Source organism: Microcaecilia unicolor, chromosome 6 (genome assembly GCF_901765095.1).
Source record: "Microcaecilia unicolor chromosome 6, aMicUni1.1, whole genome shotgun sequence".
Lineage (NCBI taxonomy): Eukaryota > Metazoa > Chordata > Amphibia > Gymnophiona > Siphonopidae > Microcaecilia > Microcaecilia unicolor.
In genome coordinates, this window is record NC_044036.1 from 301,473,046 (window position 1) to 301,499,800 (window position 26,755).

Consider the following 26,755-nt stretch of genomic DNA (forward strand, 5'->3'; position numbering starts at 1 on the left):
CCAGCCCTGGGGGGGGGGTCGTAAGGAAAGTGAAGATGGTGCTAAAGTCAAAGGGGGGTGAGGAGAGAATATTTCACACACAAAGGAGTTTTTTTTTGTAAAATTACCACAGGGGTTGCATGCATTAAAGTATGCACAGTGACAAAAATGCATGCACTTTTACATGAACCACACATATAGATGTGTTCTGGGGAGACAATATGGGTGACAAACAGGTGTAGTGGCAATTTATGTACATATTATACATGTTAACATTACACTTGCTCCTGAACAGACAAATATCTGGGGCTTCAATCTAGCAGTGATTTCTGCTGGCTTACCCCTAGGATTTTATTTTAAAAAGCTAAAAACAGGCACCTAAGTGACTTTCACATACAAGCAACCTGTTATAAAATTATCTCCTAACTACAACTGAAATATTTCCACTTTTACTATCATAAATACAGCCACTAAATTAATCTCCTCTAGGAAACTACTGTTTTCAATCAACTTCAGATGTTTTGTTTTTTGCTGAAAATCCTGTGGTTATATGAACTTTCTACAAATGTTATTCCAGCTACATAATGATCTCATCCTAAAGAAAAAGAAAATCTCACTTGAAATTTTAGAAACTTGCTTGGCTATGGCTTGGCTTTGTTCCCCGAGCTCCAGAGGGACTATGTTTTTGTTTTGGGTTTTTTTAATTCCAGAAGGAAGCCACAGTATCACACTTAAAGCAATCCTGCAGTAAATTTGGTACCATACATACATCCATACAAATACTCTAGATTTTTAATGATAGCAGTTTTACATTTTACTCTAATAAGTTATTTTACTCATATTTTTATGTTTATTAATAAAGGAACCCTTTTACTAAAGCTTAGCCTGTGCCTATTTTATACTTATGCATGCTAATGTCTATTAGCACATCCTAAGCTTTAGTAAAGGGGCCCCTTAATAAACTGCCATTCAATTACAACACAGCAAGATAGTGTAAAAGTATAAAAACAAGTAGCCAACTAACCCCCCCCCCTTTTTTTTTTTTTTACAAAGCCTCACTAGCAGTTGCTGGTACAGTAATGCCGACACAGCCTATTCAAAGTGAATGGGCTATGCCGGTATTGCTGTGTAGCTTTGTAAAAGGGGAGGGGGTTAAAATAATTCATAAATAAACACGAAAATTCCAAATAAAGATATAAAACAAAATAGAAATACTATACAAGAACAAACAATAGAAAACACATTTAAAATTAAAGTATAAATTAACCTAATTTAACAATAAAAAAAGAAAAACAAACCTAATATTCTACTCCATTCCAACACTTATATCCCGCATTTATCCATAGGAATCAAAGCAGGTCACAGTACCAAGAAAGGATAATAAAACAAAAAGTGAACTATTTTTCTTAAATGAAACTTAACAGTCTCATGTTACAGATTCTAGGATTATATTAAGGGGGTCATGTTAATGTATGCTAATACCATTAACATGTTATAGCAAATGACCCCATAAATGGAATGTGCTTCACTATAGTATGTGCATCAATTTTAAAAACTCAACAATTCACAATCAATAAATCCCCCATAAAATTCATCATAAAACACCCCTGTTAAACATAAATTGAAATAAAATAATAGCTTAGTTCCATTCCAGAAAAATTAACTAATCCAGGTATCCTACACTGTTCACTAAAATTAACCTCTTCCACTGACTCAGAGGGACAATATGGGAGATACTGTAGTATTGAAGGAATTCTCGCTGTGTGGCTGTCCCTCCAGTGCCAACACTGCAGGGTATTGGCAGGAAAGAAAAGCATCACTGCTGAAAGTGCTATGCTTCCAACACACACACAGTGAAGGGCTATATGAGAGGAGCTGTTGCATGCCAGGAAGTTAAAGCAGTTAAATGAAGTAAAATTATTCTTATGAGAAGGATTGATTTTTCAGAAAAAAATTAAATTTTACCCATATGAAAAAGTAATTGCCCTCTTAGTCAATCATCCAGTTGATGAAATTTAATTGATAACTAGATTCAGCTGATTGAACATAGCCAGGTTTGATTGCAGCTAGCTCTGTTGAATCTAAACCTCATTATACTGAACCTTACTAAGAGAGTGAAATAGACACCACAAAGTTTCTACAAGAACTTTGAGGTTGCTTTGCTGCCTCAGGACCTGGAAAACTTGCCATTATTGGAGGAACCGTGAATTCTGCACTGTGCCAGAAAATTCTTAAGAACAATGTCCGGTTATCTGCCTGTGAGCTGAAGTTGAAGTGTAATTGGGTTATACAGCAAGACGAAGATCCAAAAGCAAGTGTGCATCTGAATGGCCGAGGAGATTTTTAGATTTGCCCGACTTGAACCCAACAGAGATACTGTGGCAGGACGTGAAACAAGCAGTTCATGCACGAAAATGTATCTGAATTAAAGCGATTCTTCAAAGAACGGTGGGCTAATTCCAAGCAAAGAGACAACTGGAGAGGGGAAGAAGGAGTGAAGGGAATTTCTGTGACAGCCCAGCTAGTACTCACTCGTACTTTTTTTTTTTAATTATTTTATTTATTCATTTTATATTACATTTATGTCCAATACATAAATGGGAAAGAAAAGAGAAAATATCAATTAAAACAAACATTAAGGAAAAATATCATCTTTGTTAGTCCACAATTGGGGATCCAAGATCAGGAAAACAATCTCTAAGAAAAACACAGAATGGTTAATCTTACAATTCATATTTTCTGAGGGAGGAAGGTTAATCGGTAATTGCAGCCGGTACAGTGGTAACTTAAAGGAAGTTGCTGCAGAGGGTTCTTCATCTGTTCTTTTAACTCCACAAACTCTTATAATTTCCTGAGTTGAACAAATAAGTAATCAGGAAATAAAACACTTACAAGGGAATCGCTCTAGGAAGGTCCCACCTAGGGCAATGATTCTTGGCTTAAAAGCCAAGAGTTCACACCTCCTAGTCTGCGATTCCCTTGATATGTCAGGAAATATATTTATCTTTGAACCCAAAAAAACTATCAGCCATATGTCGGAAATACAATTTCAAAACATTGTTCCTATCTAAATCAAAGGCAAAAGTCACTAATAATATAACTCTATATACAGGGTATTTTAGGAAAATGTATCTTTCTCAAGTTATTTTTCGTTAATTGGGTCTCCAGAAGTTCCAATTTTTTACAAGAAACATAATTGTCCTTCATTACCAGATTAACTGATTTTCGTAGAGAAACCATTTCCGAAATCAAAGTCTTTATTTTTTTTATCTTGGACTTCCACTTTGTTAGATAAGTATTCATATAATCACTCGTACTCTTAAGAGGGAGAAATCCAAGTCAAAGGAAGCCACGCCAGCCTATGAGGTCAGAACCAAAGTAGGGAAAAAGGGAAAGACTTATTAATCCCTTTAGGGCAGATTTCTGACTGTGGCAGAGCCAGAAGAAAGGGGGTGCTGGACATAACCAGGTTTAAACCCTTATTGTGCCAGTTAGAGTAAGACTGCAGGTGTCTGACCCTCTGTTACTACTACTACTATTTAGCATTTCTATGGCGCTACAAGGCGTACGCAGCACTGCACAAACAGGAAAAGGAGGGATAAAACGCAAAAGTTGTTTGTTAGACATCACATAAATTGTTAAAGATGTCTTTTATTCTCCAATCCCTCCCTCTCCACAACTGGTGCATCATCTAATTCTGCTATTACTCCAATCTGCACATCCCTTACCTTTGGAAGTAATGACTCTGCTAGGAGAAGATAGTTGATCTATGAGCGGGGCTCTTGTTTGGGTGGGAATAGAATGTAAAGTCTGCTTCTCCCAACTACAAAACCCTCCAGTACACTGCCTTGATATTCTAGTCCCTTCTCCTTCCTGTAAGCTCTTAACAGGTGCTCTTTATCTGCTTAGTTCAGTGATTCAGAACGCGGGCTATTACTGGCCTTAGCCTAGTCCCTTTTTCTCTTACCAGGCCAATTCAGTATGCTGTCTCGCATCACAGAAGCTCACCTGCCGCTTTGAGGCCCAACTTTTCTGGGAGCCAGTGATCAAAAAGGCCCCCATCTGTGCCTCCTTCACTGATTCTGGCAAGTTCAATAAGACACATAGGGCCTCTTTTATCAAGCAATGCTAGCGGTTTCCAGTACTGTAATGCCAACAAAGCCCATTCACTTTGAATGGGCTCCATCGGCATTGCCGCGCAGGAACCACTAGTGCGGCTTGAAAAAAAGAGGCCCATATATTTGTGCCTAGTCCAGTTTTCATGGTCAAGCAGATTCCAACCTGCAATTTGTTCTATTGGCTAGTGTCATTGTTTAAAATTATGATATATATTTATTATATTATGCGTATTACATGATTTTATTTTGTGTGTTTTAATGCATAACCTGCTTGGATTAACCGATTCATTTAGCGGTATAGAAACAATTTGAATGTAGACATTCTAAAAATAGTCCTGAATACCCCATCAGTGCTATTTCTGAGCAGTTTTGTTCAAACATTGTTTCCATTGGTTCTATAAACTTATGAAGCTGTACTTTGTTATATACTGGAATCTTACCAAAGCTGTAGTTTTATTCGACGACCATCCAAGAGTATTGTAGTTGTTTTGTAGTCAATACCTGGAAATTAACAATAAGAGAAATTTAAGGATAAATCAAAGTATAAAAGCATATATATGAATGATTTTTAAAACTTCACAATGCCAAGAAATAAGTTGAAATTGCGATCTTTTTATTGGACTAACTTACAGGCCCTTTTACTAAGCTGCATTAAGTGGTTAGTGTGCATTTTACTGCACATTAGATTTTAGGGCTGACCTGAATTGAGGTCTAATGCACATTAAAACAAACACTGCAGCAAAAATCTCACACTAGCTGCTTAACATGGTGAGGGTGTGTGACTGAGGTGGAGCAGACGCATGGTGCCACACTGCGCATTAACTGTCACAACAGCTGACAATGCAGCTGTATCTACTGTCGGCTCAAAAGGAGGCAGTAAGTGCATCTGCGACATAGGCAGTCTAGTAGCATGGCTGCTCATACTACAGATGTGGCAGTGCTTTCCCCTGACGTCTGCTCTCTACTCCCGACACCCCTGTCTGATCCACTCCTGGCTGACACCCCTGATGACCAATGCCCCTTGGCTCATACTCCCACTAGCCAAAGGTCCAAACTCCACTCCCTAAAGATCAAAGCCCCAACCCACAGTTGAAAAACCTGCTCTCTTCCCCAAGTTGCACTCTCCCCTTAGCTAGGACCTTCCTGGAGTCTTTAGGAGTAGTTGGAAATATGTCCTCTAGCAGTAGTACCACAAGACTACCGCTAGGGGTCAGGACAGCCGTTTTGAATCCTGGCTGAGGCCTGGGCAGGAGCAGAGGTGTTCCTCTCCTGTCCAGAACCACTCAACTACTTCTGAAGACCTTTGGGTAGGGCCCGGGGGGGGCAGGGTGTGGAGGGAAGGTGCAACTCTGGGGGAGGGGGGAGGATTTTTACCTTTGACCTTTGAGGTGACAGTATGAGCTGGGGCGGGGAGGGGAAAACAGATATCAGGAATATCAGCCAGGAGAGGATTGGATATCAGGGGAAGTATCAAGAGGGACATCGGGGGGGGGGGGGGGGATGATGCAGGGAATTTGCACCATCATGGCAGTGCTTTATTATTTATGCTTGGGCCTGCACTGCATGTAACAAAGTGCCATGCGGCAAGTATCTGCCCAGTGCAGTAAACAGATTCTAGACATACCCCTGAATTACCGTACCGGTTTAACATCTAATGCATGTTAAATGCAAAACCTTACCACACTTTAATAAAAAAACAGCCCCTTTATCAAATATCATATTAGGTTAGTTCAACATAAAGGTCTCACCTACAACTTATTTGTTGACCTTTAACTTCTGTGTATCTAGGTGAACTAACAAAATACTAATCACACTGTTTTTCTCTTCTTTTTTTCTCCTAGCAGTTTTCTTCTGCTCCTGTGGGCCTCCAGCTCAAGTGGAAACAGGGTAGGATCCAGGTACCATGAGCCTTTGTTGTCATGTAGCTGAGAGCTACTTCCTATTTTATCTCATCTCCCCCCCCCCCCTAAAAAAAAACACAAACACACACACACACAAGTGGTAATCTTATAAGGCATTTTCCACAAGTAAAGCATGTTTTATGTGCATAAAAAAGGAAACACTGACTGCTGACGGCTGAATATCAGGCCCAAGTTTAAATTTGATACATATTTATGAGAACTCGGGATAATGATGAACCAGCTTGAAGATAAGAATAGACTGAATTCCTTTTTCCCACCTAAGCTGGAGGTGCTATATTCTATGTGAAACCTCAGGCAGAAGGAGATATATTCTCATTAGCTGTTTTATGACTGAGTGACTAACATAGTAGACTTAAAATAATTTATTTTAAATAAATTATGTATACTGCTCTGTTTTGTCCTAAAGAAGGGCTGTAACATTATCTATTCTGGTCTACCTCAAGTCCTTGTATGTCACATACAATCTGTGCAGAATACTGCATTGAGAATTCTTGCCCATACCTATAAGTCAAATCACATAGCTCCCCCCCCCCCCACCCCTTTCAATAAATTTCACTGACTCTCAGTACCCTACCATGTCCAGTATAAAATCCTGATCCTGACCCAAGAAGTCCTACATATAGGAATTCCAACATATTTCATCAGTCAATCCTTATGCCCCACCTAGACTGCTCCAGTCTCTCAATGATCGAAGGCTGCACATACCGTCAGTATACAGTGAAACCTCGGTTTTTGTTGGTTTCGGATTTCGTTGATTTTTTTCGACTAGAAATTTGTCTCGGTTTTCGTCGGTTGCCTCGGATTTCGTCGAAAAAGAAGGATGTCCATCTCCTAATTTGTATCGGAAGATGGACGTCCTTCTCCCGATTTTGGGCATCCTCATTAATTGCCTCTGTTTTCGTCGGTTTCAGATTTCGCCAATTGTTTTCAGACGGATTATAGACGAAAACCGAGGTTTCACTGTATATGGCTAATCAATATGACTAGACACTGTGCTTTCTAATGCACTGCTCCCTCCCTGTGGAATGTGCTACCTGCCTCTTTATGTCTCAAATTATCATTTCCAAAATTTAAGTTGGCCTTAAAAACTCATTTATTTCAACTTGCCTTTACTGACAGCCTTTGAAGTGTTGGTGAGACTGGGGAACAACTAACTCTGTCTGTCATGTCTATCTGTTCGTTGGCCAGTTTCATGGAATGAATGTGGCCCCTCCAGTGTGTGCTTGTTCTCTGAATGATTATGTGTCTGTTATTTCCTTCTTTCCTATTGAATAATGGAGTTATTGTCCTTTGTATTTTATTTTGCTGGTGCACCGCCTTGCTGTGTTGTCATGAAACAGCAGTATATCAAATAAAATTAAACCATAAACCGTATATCAAATTTAATAAACAATAAACTGAGGTGATGTTAGGAAGGGCCAAATATTATAAAGCTCTATAAGCCATCCCTCCCCCACACCTTTACTTGTCCATTCCCAACTAGCATGATCTTGTGACAGTAGGGACAATTCTTACCAAGTATACATGTGCTACATATTACAACTGTGAAGCACTAAATTCTTTTGTTTAGCATTTATGGTAGAGGATTTGGGGGGAGATATCCATACCAGAACCACTCTTTGTAGGTGATGAAATAGGGGAACTGAAACAAATTAGTGTGAATCTGAAAGAGATTGTAGAGCAAAATTGATAAGCTAAATAGTAATGAATCACCAATAGTATTCATCCCAGAGTTCTAGAGTAACCCGAGTATGAAATTACAAAACTGCTACTGGCAATCTGTAATTTATCACTCAATTATGCCCAGGGTGGCTCAAAATCCTACCACCTCTCTTCCTTGTGGCCAGCATCTCCACTCCTTTCTCCCTCCTCTCCCCCATGGCCAGCATCTCCCTTTGCAATCTCTATCCCCCCCCCCCCCCCCCCCCCCCCCACCGTGGCCAGCATCTCTCCTTCCCTTCTCTACTACTACTACTTAGCATTTCTATAGCGCTGCCAGAGTTACACAGCGCTGTACAAGTTTAAACATGGGGAAGGACAGTCCCTTCTCAAGAGAGCTTACAATCTAAAGGTAACAAACTATGTAGTCAGTGTAGGTATCATGAATGGGGAAGGTGGTTAGGCGCCAAAAGCAAGGGAGAAGAGATGGGCTTTGAGTAAGGACTTGAAAATGGGCAGGGAGGGCGCATGGCGTATGGGCTCGGGAAGTCTGTTCCAGGCATAAGGTGATGCGGTACAGGTTCCCAGTAACTCACCTTCCCTACCCCACCCCTCTTCTGAGCCACTGCTGCCCCCTCTATCTCCTCCCATGCTGGCCCTGAGCTTAAAAGAACATTTTGTGTGGCACAGGCCCTGTAAGCACAAGCCCAGGCTAACTTGCTGCCATATCCTGCCCACCTCTAAAAGGAAGTCTGCCTCAGATGGGGGTAGGAGAAGGCAGTACTTGAGAAGAGACCTGTGCTTACAGGGCTCGTGCTGTACTCAGTTTCCTTTTAAGCTCAGGCTGGCACAGGAGGAGATTTTTTTTTGGGGGGGGGGAGCGGCAGTGATGGCCCAACACCGAAGTGCTCTAACACAGGCTAGAGCTTCACCAGCATCCCCCCCCCCAAAAAAAAATTCAGCTGCCCTAGGTATACACCTAATGGCAGAGCCAGCCCTGAATCTGCCCCTATACCTGAGGACTGGAGGATAGCCAGTATAACATCAATTTTCAAGATGTGCTCCAGGGCTAATCCAAGTAACTACAGACCAGCAAGGCTGGCTTCAGTGGCAGGTAAAATCATCCAAGCGACTGTTCAGAATAAACTTAATAGTCATATAAATATGGCTTAATGGGGAAAAACATATCAAGCAGAAGGTGGTGTCTTATAACAAATAAACAACAACAAAAAAACTTTATCTTTTATATTTTCCCCAATAATTCCAAATGTCAGGAGTATTCAAAACAAGGTCACAAATTCTTTCACCGTAACAGGCAGACCACAACCATCAAATATGGTAGTACACTAAGAGGGCTTGCTAAAACCATTGAAAATTGCTGATACAATCAATTCGCCATAGCTGCTGTTGCTCCGACTGGTTTCACCCTCCAGGTGCTTCATCAGGGAGCTTTTAGAGTGTCACAAGGCAGCACCATTCACCACAAAGGGAATACTATGGCAGAAGAGCACCATGGATTTAGAAAAGGTAGATTGTGCCTTACTAGTCTATCAGAATTATTTGAAAGCACGACAAGGCAAATGGATAAAGGGAACCAGTTGATGTGAAGCCTTAGTTTACAGAGGACATAAAGATCTGAATTGAGACTTCCAGGTTGATTCATGCTCAGTTCTGGTGGCATTTTAGAGATGTATCTGCTGATGCATTGTCTTTTCTTTAATACTTACAGGAGTGCATGTGTATTTGCCGGCATATGCAGTAGGAGCGGCCATTTTACAAATATAGACATGAAAGACATGGATTCAGCAGCTTCCTGCAGCTGCCCCATTTTTCAAACTTACACATAGTAAGGACACAAAAGTTATCTAGATAAAAAAAAGAGGCATCAACGGAGACATTCTGTGGGCATGGCTTGCAGTTAACCAGAAAACAGTGATATTCAACCACTGTCTGATTAATGTTATGCATTTATCTTGGCCACAAACAGAGCAGGCCTATGATAAATAGATAAAAAATATCAATTTTCTTTAAGCAGGCAAACCAGGTCTGCATACTAAGGGCGATGGGGCCACCAGGATCATGAGGTACAGATGTCAGGCTGCTCTGGGCCATGGTGGAAACAGAGAGGCTCCTGCCATGGTCAGTGCTGCATCACTGCATCCATCCCTACTGAGCCAAGCTCCCTCTTGTGGCCAAAGAACTGAGCACATTTTGTATTCTGACACAAAGCCATGAGGTCAAAGCATGGCAGGTTTCAGCGATCCACCAGGAGTTGAAAGGCAGAGGGGCACAGCTCCCACTCTCCCAAATCCAAAGCATTCCAGCTGAGGAAGTCTGCCTGCACATTCTTCAACCCTGCAATGTACACAGCCGAAATTGCCAAGAGATGAATCTCCGCCCAACTCCAAAGACAGCTTCCAGTGCCACCACTGCACTCTGAGTTCCCCTCTGATTGTTAATATGAGCCACCATCATGGCGTTATCTAATATAATCTGATTTGCCTTTCCCTTCAACAGGAGAAGAAAACCCACAGCACTATGTGAATAGCCCTCACCCCCAGGCAATTCATGGACCACAATCTTCAATCTTGTGTGACCCAACCCAGGCGATGGGCTCCCCATCATGGGTGGTTATATGAATTAATACATATCCCAATCATAAAACAAAGACCACTGTCTCCCAACCCGGTCCTGGAGACACACCTAAAAACGATATCCATAATGAATATGTCTGACATAGATCTGCATAATTTGGAGACCCAGTACATGCAAATTGAGCTCTTGCAATAGACTTTGAATACAGTATCATCTTCCCCTTTTCTTCAATTTTTTTTCAAGAACAGCATCACAATATATTTCTTAATGGAAAAATGGTGAATGCATGGAACGGCATTCTGGTGGAGGTGGTAGAGAATGAGGATAAAAATATTAATGGAATTCAAGAAAGGGATAAACATGGACATGTAAGAGTAGCAGGCTGGAAACCAGGATTCAAATTACCTGGATATAACTTAACTGCAGTGGCTAACATTTAAAACAAATGGCTGACCACCTCAGCAGAATATCAGGCAGTTATTTTCTCTATTCAATTACATATTAAGAACTGTACAGAACAGTGTACATTTCCTCTTTTACTGAGCCATACAAAGGCAGATCACAAGATAACGAAAATGAGAAAAATTCCATAATCTTACTGTAATTAATCCTGGAGTTCTTTCAAAAAGGACCATTTCACTTTGTTGCAAGTATATAATTAAGAGTCAGTTACATTTCTGAAACATGTTATTTAGTGATGTTCCACACTGTGATTTATCGTCACGTATCTCTTTTCTCTAAATCTGCATCCATGTCAAGGCAACAGAACAATTCCTGCATAATAATTACTCTGAATAGTATCTATCACTGAGAAATCTCACAGAATTCAGCTTGTCAACTAAAACATACAGCCGCTGTGGAATTTTATTTTTTTTGGAAGGCGACAGGAGCTCAATACTACCTTGAAATTTATTTACCAGTCTATTACTGGCATCAGATTCTGAAGTACACTGCCACTAAGCAAAATCTAAACAATAATGAATGACAGTGTAGTCTGGATAAACGGAGACACCATGCATGCGGTTTTTGGTTTGGCGGCACTTTTTCAATTTTTCTGCATTGCATGGAAATTTACATGAAGGTTGAAAGTTTTGTATTGTTCTTTGAGGATTTGTCTGCAATACTTAAGGAGTTTGGGACGCTCTTTTGACCCCTGACGCAGGCAGATCCTCGACGAAATATGGCCCGTGTCAGGTCACATTTGAATAAACCATTCCTGAAAGGAAAGGAGCACAACTTGTGGAAATGCAGAACCGGCGCTGACTCCCCTGGCCCAGAGGGACTAAAACTACAAGAAGAGAAAGTCCCGTGCCCCAATAGACACTCTCAGCCCTCAAGCGGTCTCTGAGCCACAATGACCGCCCTCCTAGGCAACCGATACGGAGCAGCAGTCAACGTAGAGAAAGAACTCCTGCCAAGAGGGAGCTGGAATCTTCAGACCATAGGGAGCAAAATGCAGCCCTAAGGCAGTAAGGAAGAAACAACTCTCCCCAGGTCAGGAACAAAGAGGAAGCTGGCCACTAACACCAAACTGAGGAAAAACCAGCTAAGAGAGAGTCAAACTCCAGACTTAGAACACAGCCACTTCCCTGCAGAAAAGTAGAGAAAAGCGCATAGCTAAGAGGCGATAATCCAGATGCACAGCAATAGATCTGCTCAGCAGAAAAGAACTGCACGCCTTACAGAAAAAGGAAGGAGTGCCAAATGTGCCAGGAGAGAGGCACCTGAAACTAGAAAAGGCAAAATCCGCCTGTGCCAGGCTAAATCTCCCACCCGAAAGCAAGGAAGAGCTGTGACAGACTAGTCCTAAAAAGGTACATTCCCGTAAAGAGACACTGAACTGAGTCCAAGCAAAAGACTGGCAAGAATGGCGCTCCCGAGGGTACTCAGAAGAGGGATTTGAGCTAGCAGTTGCACACCAAGGGCAACTCGGATCCCCACCAGAAGGAAAGTACCCTGCAGACAAACCAGAGCAGACAGGAGGGATCCATGGGGACGAGAGAACCAGAACCTCCCTAAGGAAGGGAGGAAAATCTACTGCCAAAACAAGAATCAAATAGCAGGGGCGTCTCAAGCAAGATGCCTGAAGCAGCAGAGACTGGACTGTATGAAAAAGAACTAACCAACAGCTGCGTAAGGCTGACAGGAATGAAAAAATAGCCCTGGACTAAAAAGATCGAGCCTGCAGCCAAACAGAGCCAGCGAGAGACTTCCCCCACTTTGGAAATGGCAGACTCAGACCTCCGAACCGCAAAGGTCAACGGGGCCGCCCTCTGAACCAGCCGCCGTCTAGGACCGTGAAGAGCAGAAAAACAACTGAGTTTCGTGATCCAGACATGAGCCATGCCCCACAAAAAAAATCAAAGCAACTGGTACCAGCTCAGAAGGGTCCAAGATCAGAATCAGACGCCGGCCAGCAAAATTCAAAGAAACTTCGCAAGTGGCCCCCTAGAATACATTGCCAAAGGCGGGAAAATAAATCAGGTAACAAGCAAGAGAAAGAAGGAAAAACAAAGTTTCTTCTTTTTTTTTTTTAAACAGCTTTCTTCACTAGTGACAGGAATTAAAAAAGGTTTACCTCAGAGGCAGAAAAGGAGGGAAAAACAGTTTCCATTTTTTTTAAACAACCTTCTTCACTAGAGTCAGGAATAAATAAAGGCTTACCTCAGAGGCAGAAATTCAGATATACCTACCACCAAAGAAGAGAAGAACCCCACAGGGGAGACAAGTTTCTCCATGCCACAATCAACCATCACCCTGCTAGAAAGACAGTCAGGGGAGGTAGGAGAGGGGAGGGAACCATGGTCACTGGATATTACCCTAGCTGGCAGATAAGGAACTCAGGACCACTGAGTATCATCTAAAACTAGCCCCAACACGGCTACCAGCACACCCCTGGGACAGGAGCTACCAGGCAGCAATTCAGAGCAGCTGCACGATCCGTCCACCATCCGCTAGGAGACAGAGAAAATACTGAACATTCCAGGCTGCATGATACCCTTAAGGGGCGGTTTACTTGGAACTATTTTCTCTGTCTCCTTCCGCTGGTAGATGGACACAATCCATTAGTCTGGACTGGTCTGGTATAGATGACAAGGAAAGGGCAGTCCTGTGTTTATCACACTTTACCGTGGAAAAGTTAACGGGTGGTCAGGAGCTGCCAGTATTGCCTGGTGGCTGGCTGAGGAGAGCTGTCGGAGCTGTGGAGTGGCCAATCCTGCCAAGGAAACATTCTATCCTTGGTCTCCCACTGCTGCCCCTGCTCCTATCAGTACTATCTCCCAAAAAAGAGCGCCAGTAGTGTTCTTGAGGCTGGTGAAGTATGCTCATAAGATCTTTGATTTGTTACTAAACAGCTACCCCCCCTCCCCCCCCCCCCCCGGAACTCTCTGCTTGAGCTGTACCAGCCTAGTTAACGAGAAGTGGGATTCAAATCCTGATTTGCAACCCAAATCTCTCTCCCTCTTTTTCAGCTTAACTTCCTTTTCACGCTAGTACTCCTCTGCTTCTTCCCCTTCCCATGAAAGCACCGCGCTGTTTTTGGAAGCTTGAAAATCCCCCACCCCCATCCCGGAGCTCCCTGCTTGAGCTGTTCCAGCTGGTCTCTCTCAGCCAATCACAGCGCGTTTAGCTGACACCAGCTAAACGCGCTGTGATTGGCAGGCAGGCACTTCTATGGCAATTGATATTAGAGCCTTCCTGGGAAAGGAGGTGGAGTGTGGCTACAGGAAGCATCTTGCAGAAGCACTTATTAAGCTGGCTCAAGGTAAACAAAAAAAGGCAGTAGACAGCTTTTATACATGCAGTTTGTCTGCGTGTATGAAGCCATAGCCATTTGTGGCATGCGCAGAGCAGTCAAGCTTAGAGATTGGCTGCTTTTCGAAAGCTCAGCTGGCCGACTGGCTTCCCCCATCACATGCAAATGAGCCCGTTCACAAAAGCACTGAGCAGCTCATTTGCATGTGATTCTCTTTGGGAATCCCTCTGTATTTCCAAATTGATAATTTTTACCGATTTGAAAATACAGACGGATTCATAACAGGGATCTTTGTGCATTTGGGCCTTAGTCTAGAGGTGATACTAACCCAGCAGTGGCCAAACCCTCTGGAAAAGGACTGCCAAGCTGGGTCACCAAGGAAGTAGGGCCTGCCCCCAAACTCATGGAGGGACCAGAAGCCAAAGAACAGTCACAAACAACTGAGAAATTAAGCACTGTAACATATTTATCCATTGGACCTTCCACCCGCGGACTGCTAGCCATATTAGATGATAATCGGGATTTCACCTTAGCTCTGCACTTACCCATTATCCAACAATTAGTAATACACAAAAGTTTATCAATGGCAAGACAAATAGTCCCTGGTTCTCTGGCTCCTCCTGGGCTCCTAAGGGGTCTGGCATGCTCCTTTGGGTGTGCCCCTTTGGGCATAGTTCCAAGCAGCACAGCCTTCTGTAGTTGACAGATGGTAATTCTGTCAATGGCTACTGTGTTTACATATTATTATTATTATTATGTGGGCATTTCTATGCCACTTCTATCCCCCATAGAAGTTCAATGTGGTTTACAATTGTTGACCTGAATACAGACTGTTTGTTCTATAAGTTTTCCTAGAAACAGGATGTTAGATATTAGCTAGTAACTTTCGAGCTTGCCCTGATCAAAGTTGTTTTTCTTTAGCAGAGGGCACCCCCATTGCCCTTGTTAATGCTGTTGGTAGTTGTCCATTAGAAAGGGAACAGTTCTATAATGCCTTTGTTTGCTTGATGCACAATCTTTGATGAGCAGGGGTCAAGGGAGCAAATGGTTGGTCAAAGGCTTCCCAGGGTTTTGTCAAAACTCTTCTCTAGCATCAGGTTAAAAGAGTCCCATATGTCTATGAAAGGAGAGGGCAAGATTGTGCTCTCCTTGTTAACTAACAAGGGGTTGGGTAAGGCTGCCTGTAGGTCCTAACAAAGGCTTTTAAATTTGTTAGCAAAGTATATAGCAAAGTCAATGCAGTTCATTTTGACTGGGCAAGGACAGAAAAATACCTACTGTACCTGAATGTATAAGAGACCTGCAATCCTGAAGGCAACTGAAGTGCTGTACATTCAGGTACAGTAGGTATTTTCCTGTCCCTGGAGGACTCACAAAACTAAAAAAAACAGCTGAAGTGGGATTTGAACCTGGGCCCTTGACTCTCAGTCCACTGCACTAACTATTAGGCTATTCATCAGCTCTGCACAGAAGAGCATTAGGATGTTAATTTTCTTAAAAGATTTTATTACTATGAATGTCCATAGATGTCACAGAGCCTGATATCCCTGGCCAGTTTCACATTTGGGGAAGGGAGGGGGACAGCAACCACTGGGGGATTAAGGAGGTGATATGCCTTAATCCCTCAAGTGGACTACTGCTCAATCAGAGCAACTTTCTGTAACCTGGACATGCAAAGTACCAGGTCTAAATAACAACATTCATCTTTTTGAACATAGACATCCCTCCCCTGTCTGAAAATCGGCGTTGGAAATCCTTATTGTGACCCTCCTTAGTCCCATCCAGACACCTCCTTGCCATATAAACATACTGCAGTTTGAGATGTCCATATCCTGGCTTTATAAAACTGGGATCTGGACGTCCATGCAATATGGATGTCTAAATGCCGGCTTTTAGACGTCCAAAACAAGAATAAAGCTTATAAAATAACCTCCTTAATGGCACAAGTACAAGGTTTTCATTTTGAGAGCTTAAAGAATGTGCAGGCACATATTCATTTTAATTTGTAAGCATAGTGGGCCTTGACCAGATCTAAGTCTAAAGTTAGAACCTAATGGGAAGCCAATACAACTTGGTAACCAAACAACTTACAGATTACATAAACAAATTCTCAATATTACATGAACCACAGTCAGGCTTTCGCCCCCTCCATAGCACGGAAACAGTATTACTCACTCTTCTAGCCAAATTCAAGCAGGAAATAGCAACAGGCAAAAACATCCTTCTCCTCCAATTCGATATGTCTAGTGCATTCAACATGGTAAACCATAATATATTAATAAGATTACTAGATAAGTTCGGGATTGGTGGAAACATACTTAACTGGATCAAGGGCTTCCTAACCACAAGAACATATCAAGTAAAATCAAATTCAAACATATCATCACTGTGGAAAGCAGACTGTGGAGTACCGCAAGGATCACCACTATCACCAATCCTATTCAACTTAATGATGACCCCACTTGCCAAGTCCTTATCCAACCATGGCCTTAAACCTTTCATATATGCAGACGATGTCACAATATACATTACTTACAAAACCAAACTGACAGAAATCACCAACGAAATCAAGCTCGGCCTAAACATCATGGATTCATGGGCAAATGTATTTCAACTAAAACTCAATAAAGAAAAAATTCATTGTCTCATCCTCTCATCCCAACACAGCGCGGACATCCCCAAAGTATCAACACCCCAGATCACACCCTTCCTATCTCAGACAGCTTGAAAATCATCAGCGTTACAATGGACCGTAACGTAACACTAGAGAGCCAAGTGGCATCCACAACAAAGAAAATGTTCCACTCAATGTGGAAACTCAAATGCGTGAAGCAATTCTTCCCGAGGGAAACATTTCCTGATACAATCAATGGTACTAAGCCACTTAGATTACTGCAATGGAATTTATGCGGGATGTAAAAAACAAACCTTAAACCACTCAAAACACGGCAGCTAGGCTTATATTTGGTAAATTGCAATTTATTTTAGTTACATTTGTACCCCGCGCTTTCCCACTCATGGCAGGCTCAATGCGGCTTACATAGGGCAATGGAGGGTTAAGTGACTTGCCCAGAGTCACAAGGCGCTGCCTGTGCCTGAAGTGGGAATCGAACTCAGTTCCTCAGTTCCCCAGGACCAAAGTCCACCACCCTAACCACTAGGCCACTCCTCCAACTCAATTTGAAAGCACAAAACCCCTCCGCGAAAAACTACACTGTCTCCCAATCAAAGAACGCATCGCCTTCAACATCTGCACCCTGGTTCACAAAATCATCTACTGAGAAGCACCAAGTTACATGACAGACTTGATCGACTTACCAATTAGAAATACATCCGAATCAACACGATCTTATCTAAATCTGCACTACCCAAGCTGCAAAGGCCTTAAATACAAAACAACTTACGCATCTAGTTTTTCCTACATAAGCACACAACTGTGGATCACATTACCAAAAAGCCTTGAAAACGACGTACGACCTCCTAAACTTCCGGAAATCACTAAAAACCAACCTGTTTAAAAAAGCATACTCTACCGATCCAACTTAAATGCCTAATACCTGCAACACAACCAAACTAAAGCACGTAATGGACATAACACAACTCTTCCATTCTCCGATTTCCTAATGTGGCTGTGCCACATGAACTTGATCTTACCACAACATCACCCTGTATTTGTTCACACCGGAGCCTGCAAAGGCCTCTGCGGTACTATGTAAGCCACACTGAGCCTACAAATAGGTGGGAGAATGTGGGATACAAATGTAACAAATAAATAAATAAATAATACAATTCTTTTGACATAGGAGAACTATGATTATACCTATGTAAACCTTCAGTGATCTGGCTGTATTTTGAATTAGTTGTAGATGATATACTAATCCTTGTGGAATACTGTGAAAATATTCCCATCTGCAGTGATTTATTAAACACATCCTTCTTCAGATCTGACAAAACCTATCTGACTTCTTTTACTATTTACTTACTTACTTATTATTTTTAATTCACCTATAACAATATTCCAGGTAAGGAACAGTACAAACATTTTACAATAGCATATTTGCACAACAGTATCATTTGGCCCCATGGCTTTGTTTGCTTTCAATTTTGCAAGTTCCTCATACACATTCTTGTTCATGAAAAGTGTGGTAACAACTCATGGCCCAGTAGTCAAAGGAGTTTATACATTTAGCAGCAGACACTAACACCCTAATTCTATATATGATGCTCCAAATAGTATGTGCAAATATGGATGTGTGCCTAATTTGTGCAATTTAATTGATAAATGAACCAGTTAGCACCGATAATTGGGCACTAATAATTATTGGTGCTAATTGGCATTAATTTAAACTTGTGTACACATTTTAGGTGCTGGGATCCTTTTACATGCAGATCTGAAAAGGGGGCATGACTAGGGTTACCATATTTTGTCCCCCAAAAAGGAGGACACATGCCCCACCCCACCACGTCCCCTTTCACGCCCTCACTCTGCCCTCTGTCACATTTTCCCCTGCCCCCTGTCACACACCCCATCACCCCCCCCCCTTACCTTACTACTGCCCTGGTGGTCTAGTGACCTCTTCGGGGCAGGAAAGAGCCCCCTCTTTCCTGCCCGGAGCGCTGCCCTGCATGCATCCTTCCTGTTGCTGATCTCGGCGCCGATTCAAAATGGCCACCGAGAGTTGAAGTCTCGCGAGGTCACTTCAACTCTCGGCGGCCATTTTGAATCGGCGCCAAGATCAGCAACAGGAAGGAAGCATGCAGGGCCCTTTCCTGCCCCGAAGGTGGAAGAGGTCACTAGACCACCAGGGCAGTAGTAAGTAAGGGGAGGGGAGGCTAGCAATCTGCCCGTTTCTCCAGAAATCCAGACAAACAGGCAGATTGGCAAAGCCCGCCCGGTTGCCCGGACATGTCCTCAAAAAGAGGACATGTCCGGGTAAATCCGGACATATGGTAACCCTAGGCATGACCATGGGAGGGGCCTGGACGGATTGTGGACAGTTTTATTGAATAAAGGAGATCCGGGTTTTAGTTGGTGTAAATCCCCATGCCCAAAATTGGATGCAGATACCGGTGCCAAATGCTATTCTATAAATGATGCCCAAATCTGAGCACCGTTAATAGAATAGCACTTAGTGCTAATTTTTATCAGTGCTAATTCTTTAGCACCTTATACAGAATTCAGTCCTAAACATATAAACAATATGGGGCCCTTTTACTAAGCTGTGGTAAAAGGGGACCTGCACTAGTGACGGTGGCCGTTTTTGCCACGCACCAGGGCCCCGTTTATCACAGTGGGTGAAAATAGCCAAAAATGAAATGGCCGTGCAGCAAGTTCGCACTTGCTGTGCAGCCATTTCGAGGGGGAGCACTTACTGCCAAGCCCTTGAAGTGGCAGTAAGGGCTCCCAAGCTAACCTAGTGGTAACTGGGCAGTGCGCGATGCTGCCCAATTACTGCCAGGTAACCCCCCCTGTGGAAATACTTTTTCAATATTTCCACTATCACCAGAAATGACTCATGCTGGGGGACAGAACTACTGCCGGAACCCGCATTGGGCTTGTGGTAGTTCTGGATTGCCACGTGGCAACCCTTTAGTAAAAGGGCCCCTATCTGAATTTTCAGTGGCACTATAAAGATAGAGAGTAATTCTATAAATAAGGCACTAAAATTTACATGCTGACTAGGCACATAAAATGAAATGTTCAAAAGAATGGCATGCAGAAGTAATGAACAGATGCTACTGATCAAGACCAACAGACACTTTCCGCCAACAGGAACTAGCAGGATTTATATTTGGTAAATACAACACAACAATAATATATTAGCTAACTTACTTTTCTTTTCTGTTGGTAAAACAGCATAAAAATTTCTTGCTCAAAGAATGCAGAAGTGGATTAATGTACAGTACATATTGTTTCTGCAAAGTTAAATATAATGGGTCGATTTTCAAAAAGTCCCTCAACAGCAAAGAGAATTGGTGATTTTTAACTGCTCATCTTTAGCAGATAAGCCTAACTAGCTAGGGATTTGGCAGAAAACATTTCCTTAATCTAGCCAATCAAAATTTAACAGGTAGATTTAAGTCTGCTATTCATTCACCTAGGGGCCTTTTTACGAAAGAGTTGCCGGGTGTAACCCGAAACTATCGCCAGCCCAATACAGCCACCGGCAGTAGTTCTGGCTCACCGGAAAATATTTTGGGAATTTTTAACGTGGCGCTAACCCGGCAGTAATCGGCACTGCCCGGTTACTGCTGGGTTACCGCGGGAGCCCTTACTGCCACCTCAGTGAGTGGCAGTAAGTGCTCCCCGCCACATGGCTACGCGGTAAGAGTAATCTTACCACATGGCTATTTTTTGGGGGGGGGAGGCTTTTTACCTGCTGTGGTAGAAAGAGCCCTGGTGCACAGGAAAAATGGCCCTCACCACTACCCCAGGGCCCTTTTTACCACAGCTTAATAAAAGCCCCCCCCCCCTAGTTTGGCTTGTACCTAGCATTAGGTTTACTATGTGCTGAGTTAGTTTACACTAACACCTTCAACACACGTTAATAAATAGGTCTCATTGCATAAAATGGGGCCCGAGATAAATAACATGTGTTAATGCAATAACACTCTTTAGTAAATCTAGCCCTTAGTCGATTAGTATTGAAAATCAGCATTAATCAGCTAAGTCACATACCAGCCTCAGGTATGCCCTTAGAGCCTGTAGATTTAGGCTGGTAAATTTTGCTAGCCAAATATGAGGACACTTTCAAAAACAGAGGTTTAACAAGCTAACTTCAGGAGCTGATGCTGCAGGTTTTGTTTCATCATTGGTTTGCATAAATTGAAGGAAACATTATCAACATATGATTGGGCACTTTTTTAGGGAATACGAAATGGGATTCATGCAGATGACTCAAGAAAATCAACTGAACCAGAGTTAGTTCTAGTAATCTGTTGGTGAAGGGATTATTGATGTGTCTTGTTTTAAGAAAAATATAGAAATAGGAAAAGAACTTCCAACAAGGTCTAATGACTTGGAAAACTCTGTTCAGTGACTACGAAAATAAACCTTAATGCAATTAAATAATGTTTTTATGGGTTCCTCAAGCAAGTAATTTCTAAAGATCAAGTTCAAGTTTATACTTGTAAATTGAGTGGGTTGAAGTGTTGGCCAACAGTACTTGTTATGGTGTTCAGACTCAGAGAAGTACTGTCCCAAAGTGAAAAGTTTTGAAAGAAATAGTTTGGTCTAGTACAACAGTTTTGAAAAGATACACTGCTGATATGTGACTTAAAAACAGCATGTTGAAAGTACTGATTGATATTCTTTTTGCTACTGGTATTCATCATATCTTTAAAAATTGGAAATCAACAAAGTTACTGAACTTTTTGGTGGAATACAGTTTGCCTTTTCAAACAATACGATATACATGCCTGTGAAAAATGGCTAAATGCCTCTGCTGTCAAGCAAATGTAGATGCCAATCGACTCTTTTTTTGCAAAATCACTGACTTTATTTCATATGTTTGATATGCAAGTTCTCTCAGACTGTTCTATTTAATGTTTTATGCTACTTTACTTGATAATTGTCTAGTATGGTTCAGTGTTACCTGTATTTCTGTTTTATAAAAATTATTAATGAAAAAAATTGAACTAAAAAAAATAAAATGATCTTATTGTATTTGTTAATGATGCGAAAATAACCAGGAGGGAGAATGTTCTGTACATTGCAGGATAACTATAGTAACTTGGTGACCAAAAAAAAGGTAAATAACAAAAGAACTTCAATGCAGATGAATATATTACTTTGGTAACAATAACAGGTGTTCTATCAGCTGTAGGGAAAAGATATAGAAGTCACTACTGATAAGTGGCTACAAATGTTGGCACAATGTCAAGTCACACAAATAGACTTGGTATGTAACAACATACAAGAATAATGATGTTATTAAACAACTGTGTACAGTTACAACTAGAGCACAGTATACAGTTTCAATTTCCTCATTTTAGCAACACACAAATCAAAGAACTTGCTAATATTAGAGCAGAAGGGACCAAGAAGTAACAGTATTACAAAATATTTGAAGAGTCTGTTTTAAGATAAGTCAGGCAAATTGTTTTCCAGTGTGTAATATGGAAAATGCAAAAACATTTGAAGCTACAAAACTTCAGGGCCCTTTTACCAAGCTGCGGTAAAATGTGGTCTTAGCATGTCCTTACAGGGGTCATTCCCACACTCTAAGGCCATTTTTACTGCATGGGGTAAAATGGCCAATTTTCCCATTTTCCGTATTAAAGGCTACACATTAATTTTCACATTAGCACGGGAGCCCCTAGCACTACCTATTTTGTAGGCGGTAAAGACTCACACGCTAATCGGTTAGTACTAGATTCTATGTATGGCACCTAAACAAAAATCAGCTCTGAAAAAACTCCGCTTAAATGGTATTCTATAAACCATGCCTAAAGTTCAGCAGGGTTTATAGAATTAACGCTTAAGTGGAGAGGTCGTGCATAAATTTAGGTACCACCAATTGCACTAATGAAAGCGTGGTGCAAATGCCTGCACCTAAATTTAAGCATGGAGCACAGTTATTCTACAATTATGCGTGTAACTCAAAACCATGGCCGCGATCTACCCCGAAACACCCATGGCCCAACTGTTTCCATGCCTCCTTTTTTTGGGCTGTGCATAAATTTTAGGTGTGAACCGCATGCTTAACTTTATGCGGGTAAATCCCAATTAAATCTAATTAGTGCCAATAAGTGCTTGTTAAAAGGCCAATTATTGGCACACAAATTGAAGACATGCTGAAATTTGCACACGTAATTTTTGGCAACTTTTGCAGAATCAGAGGGTTAGTGCACAGCAATGTAGCTGCACTAACCAATTAGCACAGAACCTGACCACTCTCCACCACCACACCTGCCCCCAGCACTAGAAAATCAATTTTACTTTTTAGCGCATGGGTAGTGCGCGCACATGCAAAATTACTGTAGGACCCCTGAGTGTGCCCCACAATAAGGCATTTTTTGCTGTGGTAAGTATGTGTTATTGCTTACCACAGCTTAGTAAATGGACCCCCATAATCTTTAACTTGATTTTAAACAGCATTACTTCCTACCTGTAGCAAAAATAAAAATGTATGGCAAGGAAGAAGACTGAAATTACACGCTGTAAATTAGGGTAGAAAGCCCAAGTAAAGCAGTTATGAGGTCCTCTTACACACCACAAGCTGAAGGTACAGATGTTTGGTTGCTAGAGTTGTCTTCATACAGGTTGTATATGTAACATCTCCTGAATATTTTTAATAATTGTGACCATTTCTGGGAAAATGTGATTAAATTAGTGGCTGACTTAAATTTCTTTTTAATTCTTTGGTTTTCAGTTTTAATAATATATAATGTCATGGGTCCATAAGTTACATATTGAACTTCTGTAGGTTTTTTTATTTTTTCACATAAGGCCAAGGTTTGGACTATTATATTACAAATCGTTTACTCTAACAGAATTCATTGAAACCTTATTTTTTGTGTTTCTGGAGACGTTCGTCACCTTCTCCCAGAAATGGTCACAATTACTATCCCTCCTGTTTACAAAGCAGCGCTAGTGGCTGCCAGTGTGGTAATGCCAGCACAACCCATTCACTTTGAATGGGCTGAGTCAGCATTGCCGCACGGCTTTGTAAACAGTGGGGTATAAAAGATGAAACAAATAAACACAAAAACGGTGGCCTCATTCTATGATCTCACACACAAATTTACATGCCTTATGCACAATTTTGCGCAAGTAGGTTATAGAACACTAGCAGTTACATAAGTAATGCCATTAATTAGGCCATAATTGGCACTAACAATCAATAATTGGCATTAATTGTAGTTTACTGGTACTAACGGACACATCTATTGAAGATCTACTATACCGCTTTACCTGACTTGCAGAGCAAGGCGGTATACAGACTAAACAATAAAGGAAAGGAACTACAGCATAAAATAGGAAAGGAAACCATTCATCCTTCAACAGGCCATCCAAAAGGATAATAACATTTACACAATTGTCAAGGAGTGGCCTCTGAGGCAGCCAAGCCTCATCCGAGTCATATGTCAAAATTGTTAGAGAAGCTAGATGGAATGCCTTAAAGACACGGAGCAAAATTTTGAATTTGACCTGAAGGGAGCTAGTAGTGATTTTTAAGCAGAGGGGTGACATGATCAGATTGGCGAGAACGACAAAGTAAACGGATGGCTGTAGTTTGCAAGTAACCGCATTTAGCAAACAATTTCTATCATGTGAACTTGCAAAGTGGGTGTACGTGTGGGAGGGGCATGGGTGGGCTAGAGTGCCAACTTTACAGAATATCATTTACATGTGCAACTGCCACATTTAGGAATGAGCATTTACCTCTGTAACTGTCATGACACAAATGCTCGCACGTAAATGTGGAAAATCTTTTGAATTACAGGGAACAATCATGGATTTTCTCTTTAAACTCTGTACAGCCTAATGGTTTAAATTGTGAGATCGAGTGGATGTCAGTGATTTAAATAAAGGGGAGGAGCTATAATTGTGGGCTTTGGGATTGGTGTAAAAAGTAAACTGAGTGAAGTTGGTATGTAATTGCGCTATATAAATAGCTAAGACACTGCAGCCATCTTTGATATATGGCAAATAAGCATGGAAATGTTTTCCAGTTTGATTCAGGTACTTTATTGTATGAATCTATCTGATAGGGAAGATATAAGAAACTATAATAAAAAGTTTGACAGCTTATGTTTTATCTTTTAGGAGACATACCTTGAAACAGCAATTATTGCGAAACATGAGTTCTACTATGAATGTCTCCATAGTAGAAATAAGGAAGAAATACTAATATAGTGATACTACAATTTTAAAGCTAAGTGGAATTTAAATTAAATTGAAGTCTGATTAAATTTGTAATATAAAGTTGGGATCGAATGAGGAATATCTGCCCACCATAAAAGTGCCTGGCTCACATTAGCCTGAATGGTGGTACAGAGATATCTGCTAGATCCTATATAATAATGCCTATGTGAATGCTATAAAGAAGCTGCTAAATAATATGTGAGTAGGGTACCATATAGTGAATCACACCTAAATTTTGGCATGTAAATGCCAACCTACGTTAGTATGCTATAATGAAATTATGTGTATAACTGCCGTTATAGAATTAATGCTTAGAGTCAGGGCCCGTGAAAGTTCCAAATGCACCCTGTGCAACTCATCCCCTACCCCTCCAAATCATTCTTCTGAGAGCATCCACCCTCCTGTAAGCCCCCCCCCCCCAAATAATTATCTCCCCAAATGCATGCAACTTTTCCCAAGATCCCTCCCTCCCCCTGGGGCATATCAGATGGATACCCTGGTGGTCTAGGGTAAGGTGGGCAGCACTGATCCTCTAGTTGCTGCTGCCCATGCAGGCTATGGGTTCAAAATGGCTGAATATCTGAATATAAATTTAAATGCTGAAACAGAGTTTTAAAGTAACACTGACCACAGAGTTGAAATATCAAAGGAGTACATTTTTAAGGCATGCCTATGAATCAAATGTGCACTAATAAATGCATACCCCCCCCCCCCCCCCAAAACGTAGGAGCCTAATCTACATTCCTATATTCCAGCGTTGTACCCTCTTTGAAATAGCGAGCTCAGAATGTCTTTAGCTGTAAGGAAGTGAAAACATTAGTATTTGGCTCTGCAATATTCCAGCAAAAATGAAAAATAGGTAGAGTAGATGAATCTTCCAGTCTATATGACTTCATATTCTATGTTGGATTTGCAGAAGTTACTGTATCAATGTAATCTGCTAATTAATAAACTTGTTCAGAGTCAGCTGGCTCTTTTTTTGGAGAGCATTCTTATGCAGAACATAGTAAGTCAGGACAGGTGTTGTTGCAGTATTTGAGAGGAATGAGGAATAGGATACGGGTGTCACATTTAGTTACAGCAGATGAGTGCCAAGTTAGTACAGATAAGTCCTGGATCAATTTAAAGACTTGGTCTTTATATTCTTCAGGTGGGCACCCAACAGTTCAGCAGATGGATTCCTTCTTAAGTAGTTTGCAGCATCCTGTTTTATCAGATACACAAAAGGGATCTTTGAGGTGATGGAGATTACTATGGGGGAAGTACAAGATGCATTGAAGGCACTGTCTTTAAATAAGTCACTAGTGCCAGCTGATTTTAGTGTAGAGTATTACCGCGCTTTTGGAAAAGAGCTGGTGCCACTTTTGCATCAGGTTTATCAGCAATTCTACAATGAGCATACAATTATGGTTCTTTTACAGAGGCTAGAATAATTGTTATTTCAAAATCAGGAAAGGATTCTTCACATGTGGGTTAATTATAGGCCTAGTTCTTTAATTAATGTGGCTACAGTAGATTCCGGTTAAATCGGGACACTGGTTGATTGGGGCAGCCGTTTATTCGGTTCAAACCCAAGAGAACAAAAACAAAGCACAATTACAAAGGGGAAAAGTTTTGCTTATTTGGGACATTGCTCCGTTTAATTGGGCCAATAGCATCCATAGAATATCATTGATGCATCACTTTCCTATTTATACCCACAGGGGTGTATTGCGTTCCACCTGTGGCGTGTGCATTTAAAATGCCTAAGAAAGATCTAACACTCGCAGACAAAATTGGCGTGAACAATTGAAAAACAACCGCCAAACACCAGTCAATGTCAACTGGCAGAGATTACTGGAGTGCCCAAATCTAC

At 41.4% G+C, this 26,755-nt stretch overlaps 1 protein-coding gene across 2 annotated transcripts in view; it reads right to left on the reverse strand.

The window, feature by feature from the left end:
• Positions 1-26,755, reverse strand: part of RAB40B (RAB40B, member RAS oncogene family) — an 87,225-nt gene that overhangs the window by 37,559 nt on the left and 22,911 nt on the right. For both annotated transcript variants that reach the window (XM_030208028.1, XM_030208027.1), the window contains exon 3: positions 4,538-4,598. In XM_030208028.1, coding sequence (XP_030063888.1) covers positions 4,538-4,598 — 61 coding nt within the window. The remainder of the gene's footprint in view (positions 1-4,537; positions 4,599-26,755) is intronic.